Source organism: Mastigoproctus giganteus, chromosome 2 (genome assembly GCF_048544385.1).
Source record: "Mastigoproctus giganteus isolate SK-2022 chromosome 2, ASM4854438v1, whole genome shotgun sequence".
NCBI lineage: Eukaryota > Metazoa > Arthropoda > Arachnida > Uropygi > Thelyphonidae > Mastigoproctus > Mastigoproctus giganteus.
The window spans coordinates 236,377,960-236,393,189 of NC_143576.1; the positions used below are offsets into that span (position 1 = coordinate 236,377,960).

At 40.5% G+C, this 15,230-nt stretch overlaps 1 protein-coding gene across 3 annotated transcripts in view; it reads right to left on the bottom strand.

Annotated features, from left to right (window-relative positions):
• Positions 1-15,230, bottom strand: part of LOC150090271 (protein Cryzl2-like) — a 78,653-nt gene that overhangs the window by 20,273 nt on the left and 43,150 nt on the right. For all 3 annotated transcript variants that reach the window (XM_090369043.1, XM_090369041.1, XM_090369042.1), the window contains exon 6: positions 1,013-1,194. In XM_090369043.1, the coding sequence (XP_090225169.1) occupies positions 1,013-1,194 (182 nt within the window). The remainder of the gene's footprint in view (positions 1-1,012; positions 1,195-15,230) is intronic.

The following is a 15,230-nucleotide window of genomic DNA, read 5'->3' on the forward strand; positions in this document are numbered from 1 at the left end:
TTTTAAAGAATTAACTGTGGAGTAATATAGACAGGATATTTCTTAAAAGGCAATTTAGTTTTTGAGTTTCTATTCTAATATACACTGGTGAGCAAAACTTAAAGGACCAACACTATTTCTAAAGTGTTACAACCACAGAATCTTTACTTAAGGTACTCTTTACTGATGAGAGTAGGTTCAATCTCAGATATGCAGGGTGAGACCTTCTGCCAACCTCTTGGTTGGCACATGGTATCACCCCGCCAACATCACTGAAAGAGATCAATATGGTGGTCGAGGTGTTCTCGTCTGGGGAGGTGTTATCTTGGATGGATGTACACAACTCCAGATACTGGAAGGCAGTACTGTAATTGGTGCATGCTACTGTACTGAGGTAATCCTTCCCCATGTGCATCTGTGCCATGGTGCCATTGGCCCCGAGCTCGTGTTTATGGACGATAATGTCACACCCCATCGCACTACAGCTGTTGATATGCTTTTGGAAAGTGAGAACAATGTTCGTATAGATTGGCCTGCCAATTCCGCTGATCTAAATCCCATCGAACATGTATGGGACACTCTGGGCAGATGCCTAGCAGTACGTCCACACCCACCAGAAAATGTTCACCAGCTAAAGATGGCACTGACGGAGGAATGGATGATGTTACTGCAAGAACTTATCAACAACATTGTTCTAAGTATGAACAGGCAGTGCAAAGCCTGCATTGACATTAGGGGTGGCCATATCTCCTACTAAGGATCACCTCTTCCCTTTGTTCCATCTTTGACAGTGATGCATCTGTATCATGGCAGCCAGTGCTATGTTGCCATTTTTGAATAAAGTCCCTCTGCACCGTTTTGTTTCCGTTGTTGTGTCAGTGTTGTTTCCTTTGTCATTTCTGTACCTCACGAGGTTCTTTTGGTATGCTTTTCCCATATCCAGGCCACTCCTATGAGAAGCTACAGGTGAAAACCTGACTGGTCCTTAAATTTTGCACACCAGTGAGGGTGTAAACATTTATATTTAACATACCTTTCCAAACAGTCCTCAAAAATATCTCCCCCAAAAGCATCAAATATCACCTTAACTCCAGTACCACTGGTAACGTTCTTCACTGCACTAGTAACTTCCTTTTTATTGTAAGTGACAGATGAGAATGCTCCTTTATCACGAACAAGTGCTGCTTTATCTTCAGTGCCACATGCTCCTATAACCTTAAAAAAGTAAAATTATTCAACTGTCTGTAAGGACATATAGAAGAAAAGTAGATAAAAATTTACATTAACCCTTAAGTAGTTACATAAAAATGTATTGCTTAAATAGATGCATGTGGTTATGACACATGCAAACAATATCTTCATGCTGTTAGTAGTTATTTAAAAAAAAAAATTTTTAAGGTCAGTATTACTTGATTTTTTTTTTTTTTTTTTGGTTAATTAGTAATGCTGTGAAATTAAATATTGTATTCATAAAAATACTACTTATTTTTAAATGAATTTTAAAAACATAACTCTTGAAACATTTATAATATAATACAGCTATATATGAATGTCTTTCATTCATTTTGTATATTGGAAATATCAACTGTAAGATCACAGGTGAGGCAACCACAGCACAAAATGAAATATAAATATGGGCCAGCCTAGAAAGATTTCATGTAAAAGATTCATATTCACTTTTTATATGAGATTAGCAGGGATAAGGAGGTGATTATCCCCTTGTATAAGGCAATGGTCAGGACATGCCTTGAGTACTGCATACAGGTCTGGAGGCCTCATTTTAGGAAGGATGTAGAGTTGCTTAAGCATGTACAGAGAAGGGAAACAAGATTTGTGAGGGGAACGAAGGGGTCCTCTTACCAAGAAAGGCTTAAGTTCTGCAAATTGCACCTTCTGGAGACTAGGCACCTGCGAGGTGATCCGACTGAGGTGTATAAAGCCTTGAATGGTTTGAGCATGCTCAATGCTGATGGGATTCTTCCTCTTGCTCAGAATAATCACCTGAGAGGGCATAAATTCAAATTGAGGAAAGACAGATGTAGGATAGATGTGCGGAAGTTTGGCTTTAGCCAGCATGTAGTTGGTTGGTGAAACAGACTTCCATCCTCTGTTGTGGAAGTTGATAGCCTAAATAAATTTAAGGCTGAGCTCGACAGGTATTTGGAACGAATGGATGGATGAAATGGGAGTGTTTTTTTTTTTTTTTGGCTGATGTTGCATAAGCTTGCTTTGTTTTTTGTTTGTTATTTGGTTTTTAGGAGCATTAGCAACTAAGGCCATATTGCTCCGGGGATATGCGGTGGTCATTCCCTGATCTTTCCGCATCCTCCGTATTTGGTGGACACGGGCTCGAACCCCGGTCTAATCAAGAAGCATGTGCTACGCACTGCTGTTCCTGCCCAATGGCTACGGAGGCACCAAGCTTGCTTTCTTGCATCATATGCCTCTGCTAATGCTACTTCATTGTGTTGACACTGTATCTTGCCTATTTCTTTAAACTGCAGTCAGAACTATAATCTCAGAATAGTATTCTACACTAGCTTAAACTCCTTGGTTGCTCTCATTTTCGAAAAATAAAAGGCCAGTAATCTCAGAAACTCTAAACAGCACACCATACCATCATCTTCAGTGAATGAAGTGGAAAATCATAAACCTGACATGATTGACAGTAGCCCAGCCATGATAATTCTGTTCTTTATTACTCATAAACCATTTCTTTTCAAGTTCAAGTAACTGTTTGCTTAAACTCAATTAAATACACACAGAAATTTAGCCAAATCCTGTTGTCATCTGCACTGAGGTCATGAACAAAGGTAATTTTTTAAGGGTGAAACGTCTGTGAATGAAGAATATGCCTGGTGGTAGGCTCTGCCACGTGTAGTGTATGGGTATATGAGACTAAATAGATGTTTCAGACAGTTCAACAGACAAGCAAACTTCCTCTGCATCCTTGGGAGTATTTCTGTTACATGGAGCTCCAAGCAGATTTATATTTATTACAGTGCTTTAAAAACTGGCTATCTAAGACATGACTACATTCATGGAAAGTGCCTGATGAACACAATGTTGAAAATCACACTGTTTTGTTAAGGCAGACCTACTTTTTAAAAGCCACTGCACCATGAAATACAATGCTGAATGCTCCAATATTCCACAAGCAAATGATCTCACCAAAAACAGATTCTTATTATGCATGGTCAGGAGAAAAATGCTAAAAGAATATGCCATAGAACTGACAGAAATTATACTGAATAAGAAATAAAAATTTATCCAATTTATCTGTAAAATGACAAAGATTTCTGAACAATTAATTCCAAGTAAGGGCTCTGGTGCAAACTGCATATACCCCATTATTTGAGAGGAAGTGGTGAGGCAATACATCAAAACCATTAAGATTAATCATGAGGATGTTGTTGTTGTTGGGTTTAACGACACAAGGGCTGCTGTGGCCAAATTGTGTCTGAATCATAAGGATGTCATCAGATTCAGAAGTGATTCCTATAGACTGGAGAAATGCCAAAGTATTGTCGATCCATAAAGATGTTTACAGAGAATGAAGTGGGTAACTGCTGACTGACCAGAATGGCTTCAGTGGTAGGAAAAATCACACAAGCAAAGATTAAGAATTAAATACAAGGAATAGCAGTTTTCCAAAATGTTTTAAGGATATGGCCCTGGAAAGATTGTGCAAGGCTCAAGGGGTAGAATTTTTTTCAGCCTGGACTGTACTTGTTAACAGGAGAGATTGCTTCTACAGGGATGGGATACACTTAAATAGAAAGGGTGCAAGAATATTTGCTGATGCTATTGAGGCAGTGTTAGGTGGGTCGGAAAACTGCTAGCTTGGGGGGAGACAAAGACCAATAGATTGACAGTAGCCACTGGCAGAGGTGAAAGAGATTCTTGCACTGCTTCTATTAGAATGAGCAGAAGCCTGAAAAACAAGATGCATGGTATTTCAGAGACTGCTGGGAGCCATTGCGGTACAAGTAAACACATGGGTTGTGTTAGGGTAGCTAAGAATAGAAACAGGTGCAGGTATACTTGCGTGTACACCAATGCTAGGAGTTTAGTAAATAAATTTGATGAATTTGAGGTATTGCTCAAAACATCGAAGGCAGATATTGTTGGGATATCAGAGACGTGGTGTCACACAGATATAAGGGATGCAGAACTGCAATTTGGGGATTACAACGTCTACAGAAAGGATAGACAGGATAGGAAGGGGGGAGGGGTTTATGCTATTAGTTAAGAAACACATAAAAACCAAGGAAGTGAAGCCAGTCGACATCGCTGGACAGTGCAGTGTTGAGTCAGTTTGGTGTGACATAAACACTGGGAGATCAAAATTGAGAGTAGGAGTGTGCTATAGGCCTAATGACTCTGATGAGTATAATAAGGAACTGTACAGGGAAATAGAGTGGGCCAGTAAATCAGAGAGTCTTATAATGGGAGATTTTAATTTCCCAGATATTGACTGGAATTTGGGGGCTGGTTGAGGTTGTCACAGACATTCTCTCAGATATGCCAGACAAGCTGTTCTTACTACCTGGGAGTCTAAAACACTGATGGAACTGATATTCGGGTGACACTCAAGTCAAAGTGGACCCAATTTCGGCGAAGTCCGGACGGTCTATGACAGCCAAATCCTCTGCTTGCACCTTCACGATGGTGGGACTGTTAGTAATCCTGGGTATAACCTTCATGCATAAGTACATGGTGGGTGACCACCCAGGTGTGAACAAACGTAAGCAGGGGTCGAGGTGTGGCGCCCACACCACAGGGAGGAACGCCGCCCCTCTATGTTACCAGGCAGTACTAGGTGGTAGATGACTCTCATCAACCGGTGAAATACCACCACTTTGCTTATTGGAGGCTTGAAGTGGTGGAACCCATGTTTAGTCTCTAGAGCTAAGTTCCGGCCAACCCTTCCCTATCTCTTCCATCATGCAGTATGATTGATGATTTTTGAGGTTATGATGAATGTCGTGGCGAGATCCAATATTCCTTACATTTCGAGGGTACAGCTCTAAAACGGTGTTCGCAGGCCGGCCGCTAGTTAGTACACCGGACTGAACCTATTGGTAACTCTCTAGGAAGCTTCCGGATGGTGACTGGAGGGAGTCCGAGTAGTGTGTATGCGGGGAGCATTGTCGAGGCCATGTTATGTCAAGGATCTGGGTATATTCTTACCACATGTACGCCATATCCAAAAATTTCATTACTTCATACAGCATGTCCCACCCACTTTTTCTTACTATTGAATACACCATGAATTGTCAAAATAATAGAGCAAGCTTATCTGCGAAAAGATCTAAACCTCCCAAGGACTTCCTAATTCATTTCACAAATATACGTGGTCTCAATTCTAATCTCAAAGATGTCCATTTCCACTTGCAGTCTTCCAAACCCCATGTACTTTTTCTGACTGAATCTCAGTTATCAGTTGATTCAACTACTGCTCATCTCAGATGTCCAAATTATTTGCTGTATGATTCCTTTCGCCTCAAAGGTGGTACTTGTGAATATGTCCGTTCTGATATTCCCTGTCAAAGACTTGGCAATTTGGAATCTCCTCTCTTTGATCTTCTCTGGCTTAAAATCTCTCTACCTCATTGTGTAAAATTCATCTGTTGTCTCTACCGTTCTCCCAACTCCACTAATCACTTGGAGCTCTTTGACTTCCTCTCTTTGCAACTTGACTTTCTCCAGTCCAACTTTCCTAACAGTGAGGTAATTTTCCTTGGTGATTTTAACGTTCACAACTCCAGCTGGCTTCCGTTTTCTAGTCACACCGACCCAGCAGGTCGAGATGCTGAGGCTTTTGCAATTACTAATGACCTAGCACAGATTGTTCATTTACCTACAAGAATACCGGACAATCCTAATCATACAGCCAATACGTTTGATCTTTTTCTCACAAACAACCCTTCTAAGTACAAGGTTGAAGTGAGAGGTTCTTTAGGCACTTCAGATCACAACTTGGTGATTGCCTCTTCTCCAATGGAACCTTTATCTCATGGCTATTCCCAACCTCGTATTGTTTGGCATTACAAGAATGCAAAATGGGATGACCTGCGAGACTTCTTTTCTTCTTTTCCTTGGTCTGATTACTGTTTCAAAACTTCTGATTTCAACGTTTGCTCAGATCATGTCAGTGAAATTATTCTTGCAGGAATGGAATCCTTTATCCCACACTCCACTTTAAAATCTCGTCCTTTATCTAAACCTTGGTTTTCCAATAAATGTGCTAAGGCTGTCCAAGAGAAGAACGTTGCATATCGTAATTGGCTTGTTTCTAATTCTTCAGTTACATTTTCTGCCTACACCAAAGCTCGCAACAATTGTAAAGCAGTTATTAATCAGTCCAAACTAGAGTTTGAACAGGCTAAGAGTAGAAAACTTGCTTCTTGCCCTAATGGTAGCCAAGCATTCTGGTCTCTTGCCAAAGCTATTGGCTGCAACTTTTGCCCATCTCTGCTCCCACCTCTGTCCAAACCAGATGGTTCTGTTGTCACTTCAGCCAAGGATAAAGCTGACCTGCTAGCATCCCATTTTTCTTTGAGCTCATGTATTAATGATCTTGGTAAAACACCTCCCACCATTCCTAACACGCTCCATTCAATGCCTCCTGTGGTCTTCCATCAAAAGGATATCAGAAGGATTTTGATGAATCTTGATGCTAAGAAAGCTCCAGGTCCTGATGGTATTTCTCCACTTGTTCTCAAAACCTGTGCTCCTGAACTTACTCCTATTCTTTGCCGCCTTTTTTCACTTTCTTATTCCAAAGGTGTTTTTCCTTCTGCTTGGAAATTTGCTCATATCCAGCCAGTTCCTAAAAAGAGTGACAAATCCCTCCCATCCAATTATCGTCCCATTGCAATTACTTCTACTCTTTCTAAAGTAATGGAGAAATCAATTAACCGCCAACTCTTAAACTACCTAGAAACCTTCCATCTGATCAACGATCGCCAGTATGGATTCCGTCAGTGTCGATTATGTTACCCATTTATGGACTAATTCAATGGAAAGGTTCGGTGCAACACAAGTAGTTGCTCTTGACATCTCAAAGGCTTTTGATAGTGTTTGGCATAAAGGTCTTCTAAACAAGCTTCCATCTTATGGTTTGCCAACTGTTTTTAGTAATTGGTTATCCAGTTTTCTCTCTGATCGCTCACTGAGGGTGATGGTAGACGGCTCTCTGTCTTCTAACTTCTCCACTAATGCCGGTGTCCCCCAAGGTTCAGTTCTTTCCCCCACTCTTTTCCTCTTGTATATCAATGACCTTCTTACATTGACTGGAAATCCTATCCATAGTTTTGCCGATGATAGCACATTGCATTCAACTTTCCATTTTGAGAAACCTTGTCCAGCTCAATCAGCTTCAAGTTCTCGAAAATCTGCTGCCAATTCCTTAAATGCCAATCTTCAGGTAATTCTCCAGTGGGGCAAAGACAACTTAGTTGATTTCAACCCTTCTAAAACTCAATCTTGTCTTATATCTCGCAAAAAGGATTCTTCTGCTCCTATGCTTATCTTTAGTGACACTCCGATTTCTAGGCAAAATGATATATCTCTTTTGGGGATTACCCTGACTTCTAATCTCTCTTGGTACAAGCATATTACAAATATTGCTTCCTCTGCATCTAAAAAACTTGGTTTTCTCTTTCGCTCGCGGCGTTACTTTTCTCCCAATCAGCTGCTCACTCTGTATAAATCGCAAATCCGCCCTGCCATGGAATATTGTTCCCACATCTGGGGTGGTGCCCCCAAAACCTCTCTCAGGCTTCTTGATTCCATTCAGAAGAGGGCAGTTAGGTTAATTAATGATTCATCTCTAACAGAGTCTCTCCGCTCGCTGTCTCATAGACGCACTGTTTCTGCTGCATGCCTCTTCTACAGATACTTCCATGGGCACTGTTCTTCTGAATTGGCTTCTATAATTCCTGCTCTCTCTTTCAAAACAGTCCGAACACGTGCCGCCACCAGCCAACATCCATTTACTGTCCAACTTCAAACCCACAGAACCAACTTTTCATCTTCCTCATTTATTCATTCAACTGCCGTTTTCTGGAACAACCTTCCTTCATACGTATTTCCTGAAAATTACAATCTACAGAAGTTCAAGTCCAATGTCAACAAATATCTTCTTTCGTCTTCTCAATCTCCAACCCAAGCACGGTACTAAGTACTATAGGTTATAATACCTCTCGTGTTTGGGGTTCTCATAATAAAAAAAAAAAAAAACACTAGCAGGGCTTTTGTGGATTTATTGGATGATTGTTTTCTACATCAACATGTTCGGGAGGCAACTAGAGGGAGTAATACTCTTGATTTGATTATCAGCAGTGATTCTTCATGCATTAAGAAACTGCAGATAAATGAACCACTAGGTGGCAGCGATCACAGTGTGCTGAAGTGGGATTTACTCAAAGAGGTAACTACCATTAGGGGTAAAGGGAAGGGTTATTGCTTCCGTAAAGGCGACTACGATGGACTGAGACAGTATTTAAATTCTATACAGTGGGACCAACTGATGATGTTACCAACAGCAAATTCAAAATGGGAAGCATTCAAAGAACTTATCTTGGAAGCTACTAGGCTTTACATACCAACTAAGAAATATTGTTTAAGGTTTAGGCCAAAATGGATGTCAGATGAACTAATGAGGCATATGGCAGAGAAGAAAAATGCATGGGATACATAAATATTAACACATGACACAGAAGCCTATGATAGATACAAGTTGATATGCAACCAAGTTACAAAGGAGGTTAGGCAGGCGAAGGCAGATTACGAGAAATCCTTGGCAAGGGATGCAAAGAAAAACAGCAAAGAGTTCTTTACTTATGTAAACTCTAGAAGGAAGGGGATGAATCAGATTGGTCCACTTGATATTGATGGGTCAAGTGTTGATGATCCTGCTCAGGTAGCTAACAAACTAAATGAATATTTTGCATCGACATTCACACATGAGGACGTATTCAGCGAGGGGAATGCCAGAGGTGTATTCAACTCTAGCAGTAAGCTACAGAATCTTGAAATAACTGGGAGTAAAGTGGAGGAGAAACTGTTGAAGATAAACACAAGAAAGGCACCTGGGGTGTATGGGATCTATCCAGTTATATTAAAGGAGGCAGCAAAGGAAGTAAGCAAACCTTTAGCCATAATTATGAGAGCTTCCTTGGACTCAGGGGAGGTACCCATAGACTGGAAATGTGCAAATGTGACCCCAATTCACAAAGGGGGATCAAAGGCTGACACAAGTAATTATAGACCTGTGAGTTTAACTTCTGTTCCAGGAAAATTAATGGAGGCACTGGTTAAAGAAGCACTGCAGGATCATTTAGACAAGAATTCAGTTATAGCTCAGACACAGCATGGTTTTGTTAAGGGGAAGTCTTGCCTGACCAACTTGATTGGATACTATGATGCAGTCACAAAAGAACTGGATGCAGGGAATAACTTTGATATTATATACTTGGATCTTAGAAAGGCTTTTGATACTGTTGCACATGGAAGACTGCTACACAAATTGGAGCAGTGTGACATTGGAGGCAAATTGCTGCTATGGATAAAGGGGTGGTTGAGGGGGAGAAGACAGAGAGTGGTAATCAATGGACACTGCTCATCGTGGACTAATGTTATTAGTGGAGTCCCTCAGGGCTCAGTGTTGGGTCCATTATTGTTTTCTGTATTTATAAATGATATTGATGATGGTATATCGGGCTTAATGTCCAAGTTTGCAGACGATACAAAGGTTGGCAGGGTTGTCAAGGACACTACTGACACTATGCTGCTGCAACAGGATCTGGAAAGGTTGAGCAGATGGGCTGAGAGGTGGCAAATGAAGTTTAACATTGACAAATGTAAAGTACTACACATGGGAAACAGCAACCCCAGAGCAACGTATCAACTCTGTGGTACTACACTGACAGTGGTAGAGAATGAAAGGGACTTGGGGGTGGTTGTGCAGGCAGATATGAAGTTCTCTGAGCAGTGCTGACGGGCTGCAAGAGTAGCTCATGGAGTATTGTCAATGATATACAGGAATTTTTCCAGCAGGGATAAGGAATTGATTATTCCATTGTATAAGGTGATGGTCAGGCCACACCTAGAGTACTGTATACAGGTCTGGAGGCCTCATTTCAAGAAGGATGTAGAGCTGCTGGAACGAGTACAGAGAAGGGCAACAAGATTAGTGAATGGAACAAAGGGGTGCTCTTACGAAGAAAGGCTTAAGTTTTGCAAATTACAGTGTCTGGAGACTAGGCACCAGCGAGGTGATCTGATAGAGGTGTATAAAGCCTTGAATGGTTTAAGCATGCTCAATGCTGATGGGATTCTTCCTCTAGCTCAGAAAAATCACCTGAGAGGGCATAAATTCAAATTGAGGAAAGAGAGATGTAAGATAGACGTGCGGAAATTTGCCTTTAGCCAGAGGGTGCTTGGTTGGTGGAACAGACTTCCATCCCTTGTGGTGGAGGTTGATAGCCTAAATAAGTTTAAGGCTCAGCTGGACAGGTATTTTGAACGAACAGAGGGGTGAAGTGGAAGTGGGTTTTTTTTTTTTTTTTTTTTTGGCTGATGCTGCATAAGCTTGCTTTCTTGCATCAAATGCCTCTACTAATGCTAATGCTAATATGAATTTCCTTTAATAAACTTAAAATTATTTTCTATATTAATTTATGTGAGAACCAGCCCTGATGTTAGTTAGTAATGGAAAATAATGCAAAGGTTGAAACAGACACTTCATACATTCATCTGTCCTTATCCCCTAATAATTTGTTTAGTTCTTCCTCCTTAAAGTTATTCAAACTACCCACTTGCACAATAGGTACAAGTTTTTTACAACAATCAACTACCTGCTGACTGAAAGCAAATTTCCACACATCCATTCAGCAACAATAATTCATAAATTTAAATTTATGCCCCTGCTGGATTATCTTGGACACATGTATTGTCCAAGAATAAGAATGCCATCACTATTTAGCTTACTCAATCCATTCTAAGCCTTAAACCACAATCAGATCTCCTCACAGATGTCTAGTTTCCAAATGGTACAATTTTTAGAAATAAAGTCTTTATTGTTAAGAGTCCATTTTTGTTCCCCGCACTAATCTTGGTTCTTTTCTTTGCACCCCTTCCAATAAATCTACATCCATCCTAAAACAGTTCAGTTCTGTATACAGTACTCAAGATCATTAACAAAACCTGGTAAGCTATCCAAGCAGTCTGTCTGAACTGCTCAGAGAAAATCATGTCTGACTGCACAATTATCCCAAAGTCTTTTCATTCTCCACTACTCTGAGTGTCGTACCACACAACTGGTACATTAATCAGTACCCATATGCAGTGCCTTATATTTGTCAATGTTAAACTTCAATTGACACTTATCAATCCATCTGCCTAATTTTTCTAAATCTTGTTGCAGTATTAATGATATCAATATCATTTAATAAATAGCTAAAGCAACAACTAACCCAGCATTGATCCCATGGGAACTCCACCAATAATAATATTAGTTCCAGAAGAGCAGTACCACTGGTAACCACTCTGTCTTCTTCCACTCAACCATCCCCTTTATCCATAGCAGTAATTTGCTCCATCACTAATCCAAACTGCACAGCAAATTTGTCTTGGCCTAATGAGCAACTGTGCAGAGAAATAGAGTGGGCCGGTAAATCAGAATGTCTTATAATGGGGGATTTTAACTTTCCAGATATTGACGGGAACTTGTCGATTGGTCACTCGCACACTAGCAGGACTTTTGTGGATTTATTGGATGACTTTTCTACAGCAACATGTTTGAGAGGCAGTAATACTCTTGACCTGATTATCAGCAGTGATTATTCATGTATTAAGAATTTGCAGATAAAGGAATCACTGGGTGACAGTCATCACAATGTACTGATGTGGGAATTACTTAAAGATGTAACTATCATTAAGGCTAAAGAGAAGGGTTTTGCTTTCATAAAGGTGACTACAGGGGGTCTCGGAGAGTTTTTAAATTTTGTACAGTGGGATAAACTGATGATGTCACCAACATTGAATTCTAAATGGGAAGCCTTCAGGGACTTAATTTTGGAGGCTACTAGGCTTTTCATTCCAACTAAGAAATACTGTTCAAGGTTTAGGCCTAAATGGATGTCAGGTGAATTAATGAGGTTCATGGCAGAGAAGAAAAATGTATGGGATGCATATAAAGTATCAGGTGACACAGAAGCCTATGGCAGATATACGCTAGTCTGTAATCAAGTCACAAAGGAGGTTAGGCAGATGAAGGTAGATTACGAGAAATCTCTAGCAAACGATTCAAAGAAAAATAGATGGGTTGACTATTGATGATCATGCTCAGGTAGTTGATAAGCTGAATGAGTATTTTGCATCTACATTCACACGAGGTGTTATTCGATGACGGGAGTGCCAGACGTTTATCAAACTCTAACAGGGAGCTAAGTGCTTTTGTAATAACAGAGAGAAATGTGGAGGAGGAATTGTTGAAGTTAAACATAAAAAAGGCACCTGAGGTGGACGGGATCTATCCAGTTATATCAAAGGAGGCAGCAAAGGAAGTAAGCAAACCCGTAGCCATAAATATGAGAGCTTCCTTGGAGTTAAGGGAGGCCCCCATGGACTGGAGGTATGCAAATGTATCACCAATACACAAAGCAGGTTCAAAAGGTGACAAGTAACTATAGACCTATTATTTTAACTTGTGTTCTGGGGGAAATAATGGAATCACTGGTTAAAGAAGCATTGCAGGATCATCTAGACAAGACGGCAGTAATAGTTAAGACACAGCATGAGTTTGTTAAAGGGGTCTTGTCTGACCAATTCGATTGGATACTATGATGTAGTCACAAAGGAACTGATGACACTATCCACTGATGACATCTGCACCGCCCTCAACCTATGCTTATCAAGCAGCATCTTCACCTTTGAGGATTCAGTCTACCAGCAGGTACATGGCACTGCTATGGGTGCCCCTGTTAGTTCCATAGTAGCCAACATCGCCATGGAAGATCTGGAGGAGCAGATACACCTGAACCCACCTGTACCTATTACAACATGGTGCAGATATGTTGACGATATTTTTACTGTAATACCACGTGGCTCTGAAACAGCAGTACTGGAATACCTCAACTCCCTATCTAATTTCATCCAGTTTACTATAGAGTTAGAAGTCAACGACGCGCTCCCATTCCTGGATGTCTTAGTGCATCGCGTAGGCCCACGTCTAGAGACTTCGGTATACCGCAAACCTATGTGGTGCGGACAATTTACTAACTATGGATCCGGCCACGCACCCAGTCATCTCAACAGCACTGTCCACACCCTATTCTCCAGGGCTTGGAGCCATTCCAGCACTGATGCAATTAGGCGTAACAAGATTTCCCATGTGAAGGCAGACCTAACCAAATGTGGTTATCCATCCCATGTGCTAAACAGGTGCCTATTACAGGCACAAGAACTCACATCCCACCCAAGACCACCAAAACAAGACGATATACCGTCCACCTACATTCCCTATTATCCAGGGGCGTCAGGACGGATCTCAAAAATCCTCAGAAATTACAACATCAAATGCGTGCAGTTACCCTGCAGAAACCTAGGTTCACTTGTCTCCAGTGTGAAGACCCCTGTCACACCTCTCTTATGCAGCAATGTAGTATATCGCATCACCTGTAGAGACTGTGACAGCTGCTACATAGGAGAAACATCAAGACGTCTCCAAGATCGCCTTATGGAACATGACAGGGCAATCTGGCTTGCCGAAACTGACCAGTCCGCAGTCGTGGAACATTTTTGGGCCACCAGCCATGATCTCGATCCCAAACGTGACTTTGAAATAGTAGACTACTCACAACACTTTCGCCACCACCTATGGCTAGAGTCACTTAACATATTAAACAATCCAAAGGCGATAAACCACCACAAAGGCATACGTCTACACCCCATCCTAGAGACAACCATTTTAATGCTGGATAAATACTGGAGTAAAACAGCGCACGTCCGTGCAACAACAATAGAAAATGAATAGCGTGCCTCACTCTCAGCTCATTGCACTTATCCGTTGTATTTAAATCTGTTGAAAAAGAGACTCGTTAGTCTTGAAAGCTACTGCTACTTATTATATATTTTATTATATTATATTAAACTGGGTTATCATTGTATGTATATATTTTTCTTAACCATGGACCCCAGTACACCAGGCCCATTCGTTATACTTCCATCTTTTGTTGTGGAAGTTGATGGCCTAAATAAATTTAAGGCTGAGCTGGACAGGCATTTGGAACGAATGGAGGGGTGAAATGGGAAGGTTTTTTTTTTTGGCTGATGCTGCATAAGCTTTTCTGGAATCTATGTATATGATGTCAAAATAATTTTTTGCATCCAGTTCCTTTGTTATTGTGTCATAGTACCTAACTGGATTGGTCACACAAAATCACTCCTTAACAAATCTACTGTGATTGCTGTATAACTGCATACCTATCCAGATAGTCCTGCATTACTTCTTTAACCAGTGATTCCATTAATTTCCCTGAAACAGAAGCCAAGCTTACAGATTTATAATATTACTCACTTCACCCTTTGTGAATTGGGGACATATTCATAAATCTACAGTCCATAGAGATCTTGCCTGATTCTGAGGATAATCTTGTAATTATGACTAAATATTTGATTACTTCTTTTGCCACCTCTCTTAATATAACTGGGTCTATCCCATTCATCCCAGGTGATTTATTTCCATTTAGCTTCAACAATTTCTCTTCCAAATTCCTTTCAGTTATTACCTAGCTCCCTGTAATTTGATATACTTCAGGCATCTACACCTCTACAAAATTGCTCATGTGTGTATGTAGATGCAAAATATCTATTCAGTTCATCAGCAACCTAAGCAGGATTATTAACAGTTATACCATTCATATCCAGTAGACCAATGTGATTCATCCTTTTCCTTCTGGTGTTAACATAAGTAGTCTAGTACTTTTCTTTGCATTCTTTGACAGAGATTTCTCATAATCTGTCTTTGCTTGCGTAACCTCCATTATGACTTGATTGTTGAATGTTTGAAGAATTCTTCAAACTTTATACCATTGACTGGCGAATGTTTGAAGAATTCTTCTTCAAACATTCGCCACTACTCCCAACAGTTCATCTGACATCCATTTGGGTCTAACCCTTAACTTTTATCTGATACAAAAAGCCCAGCAGCTTCTATGATTACTTCCCTGAATGCTTCCAAT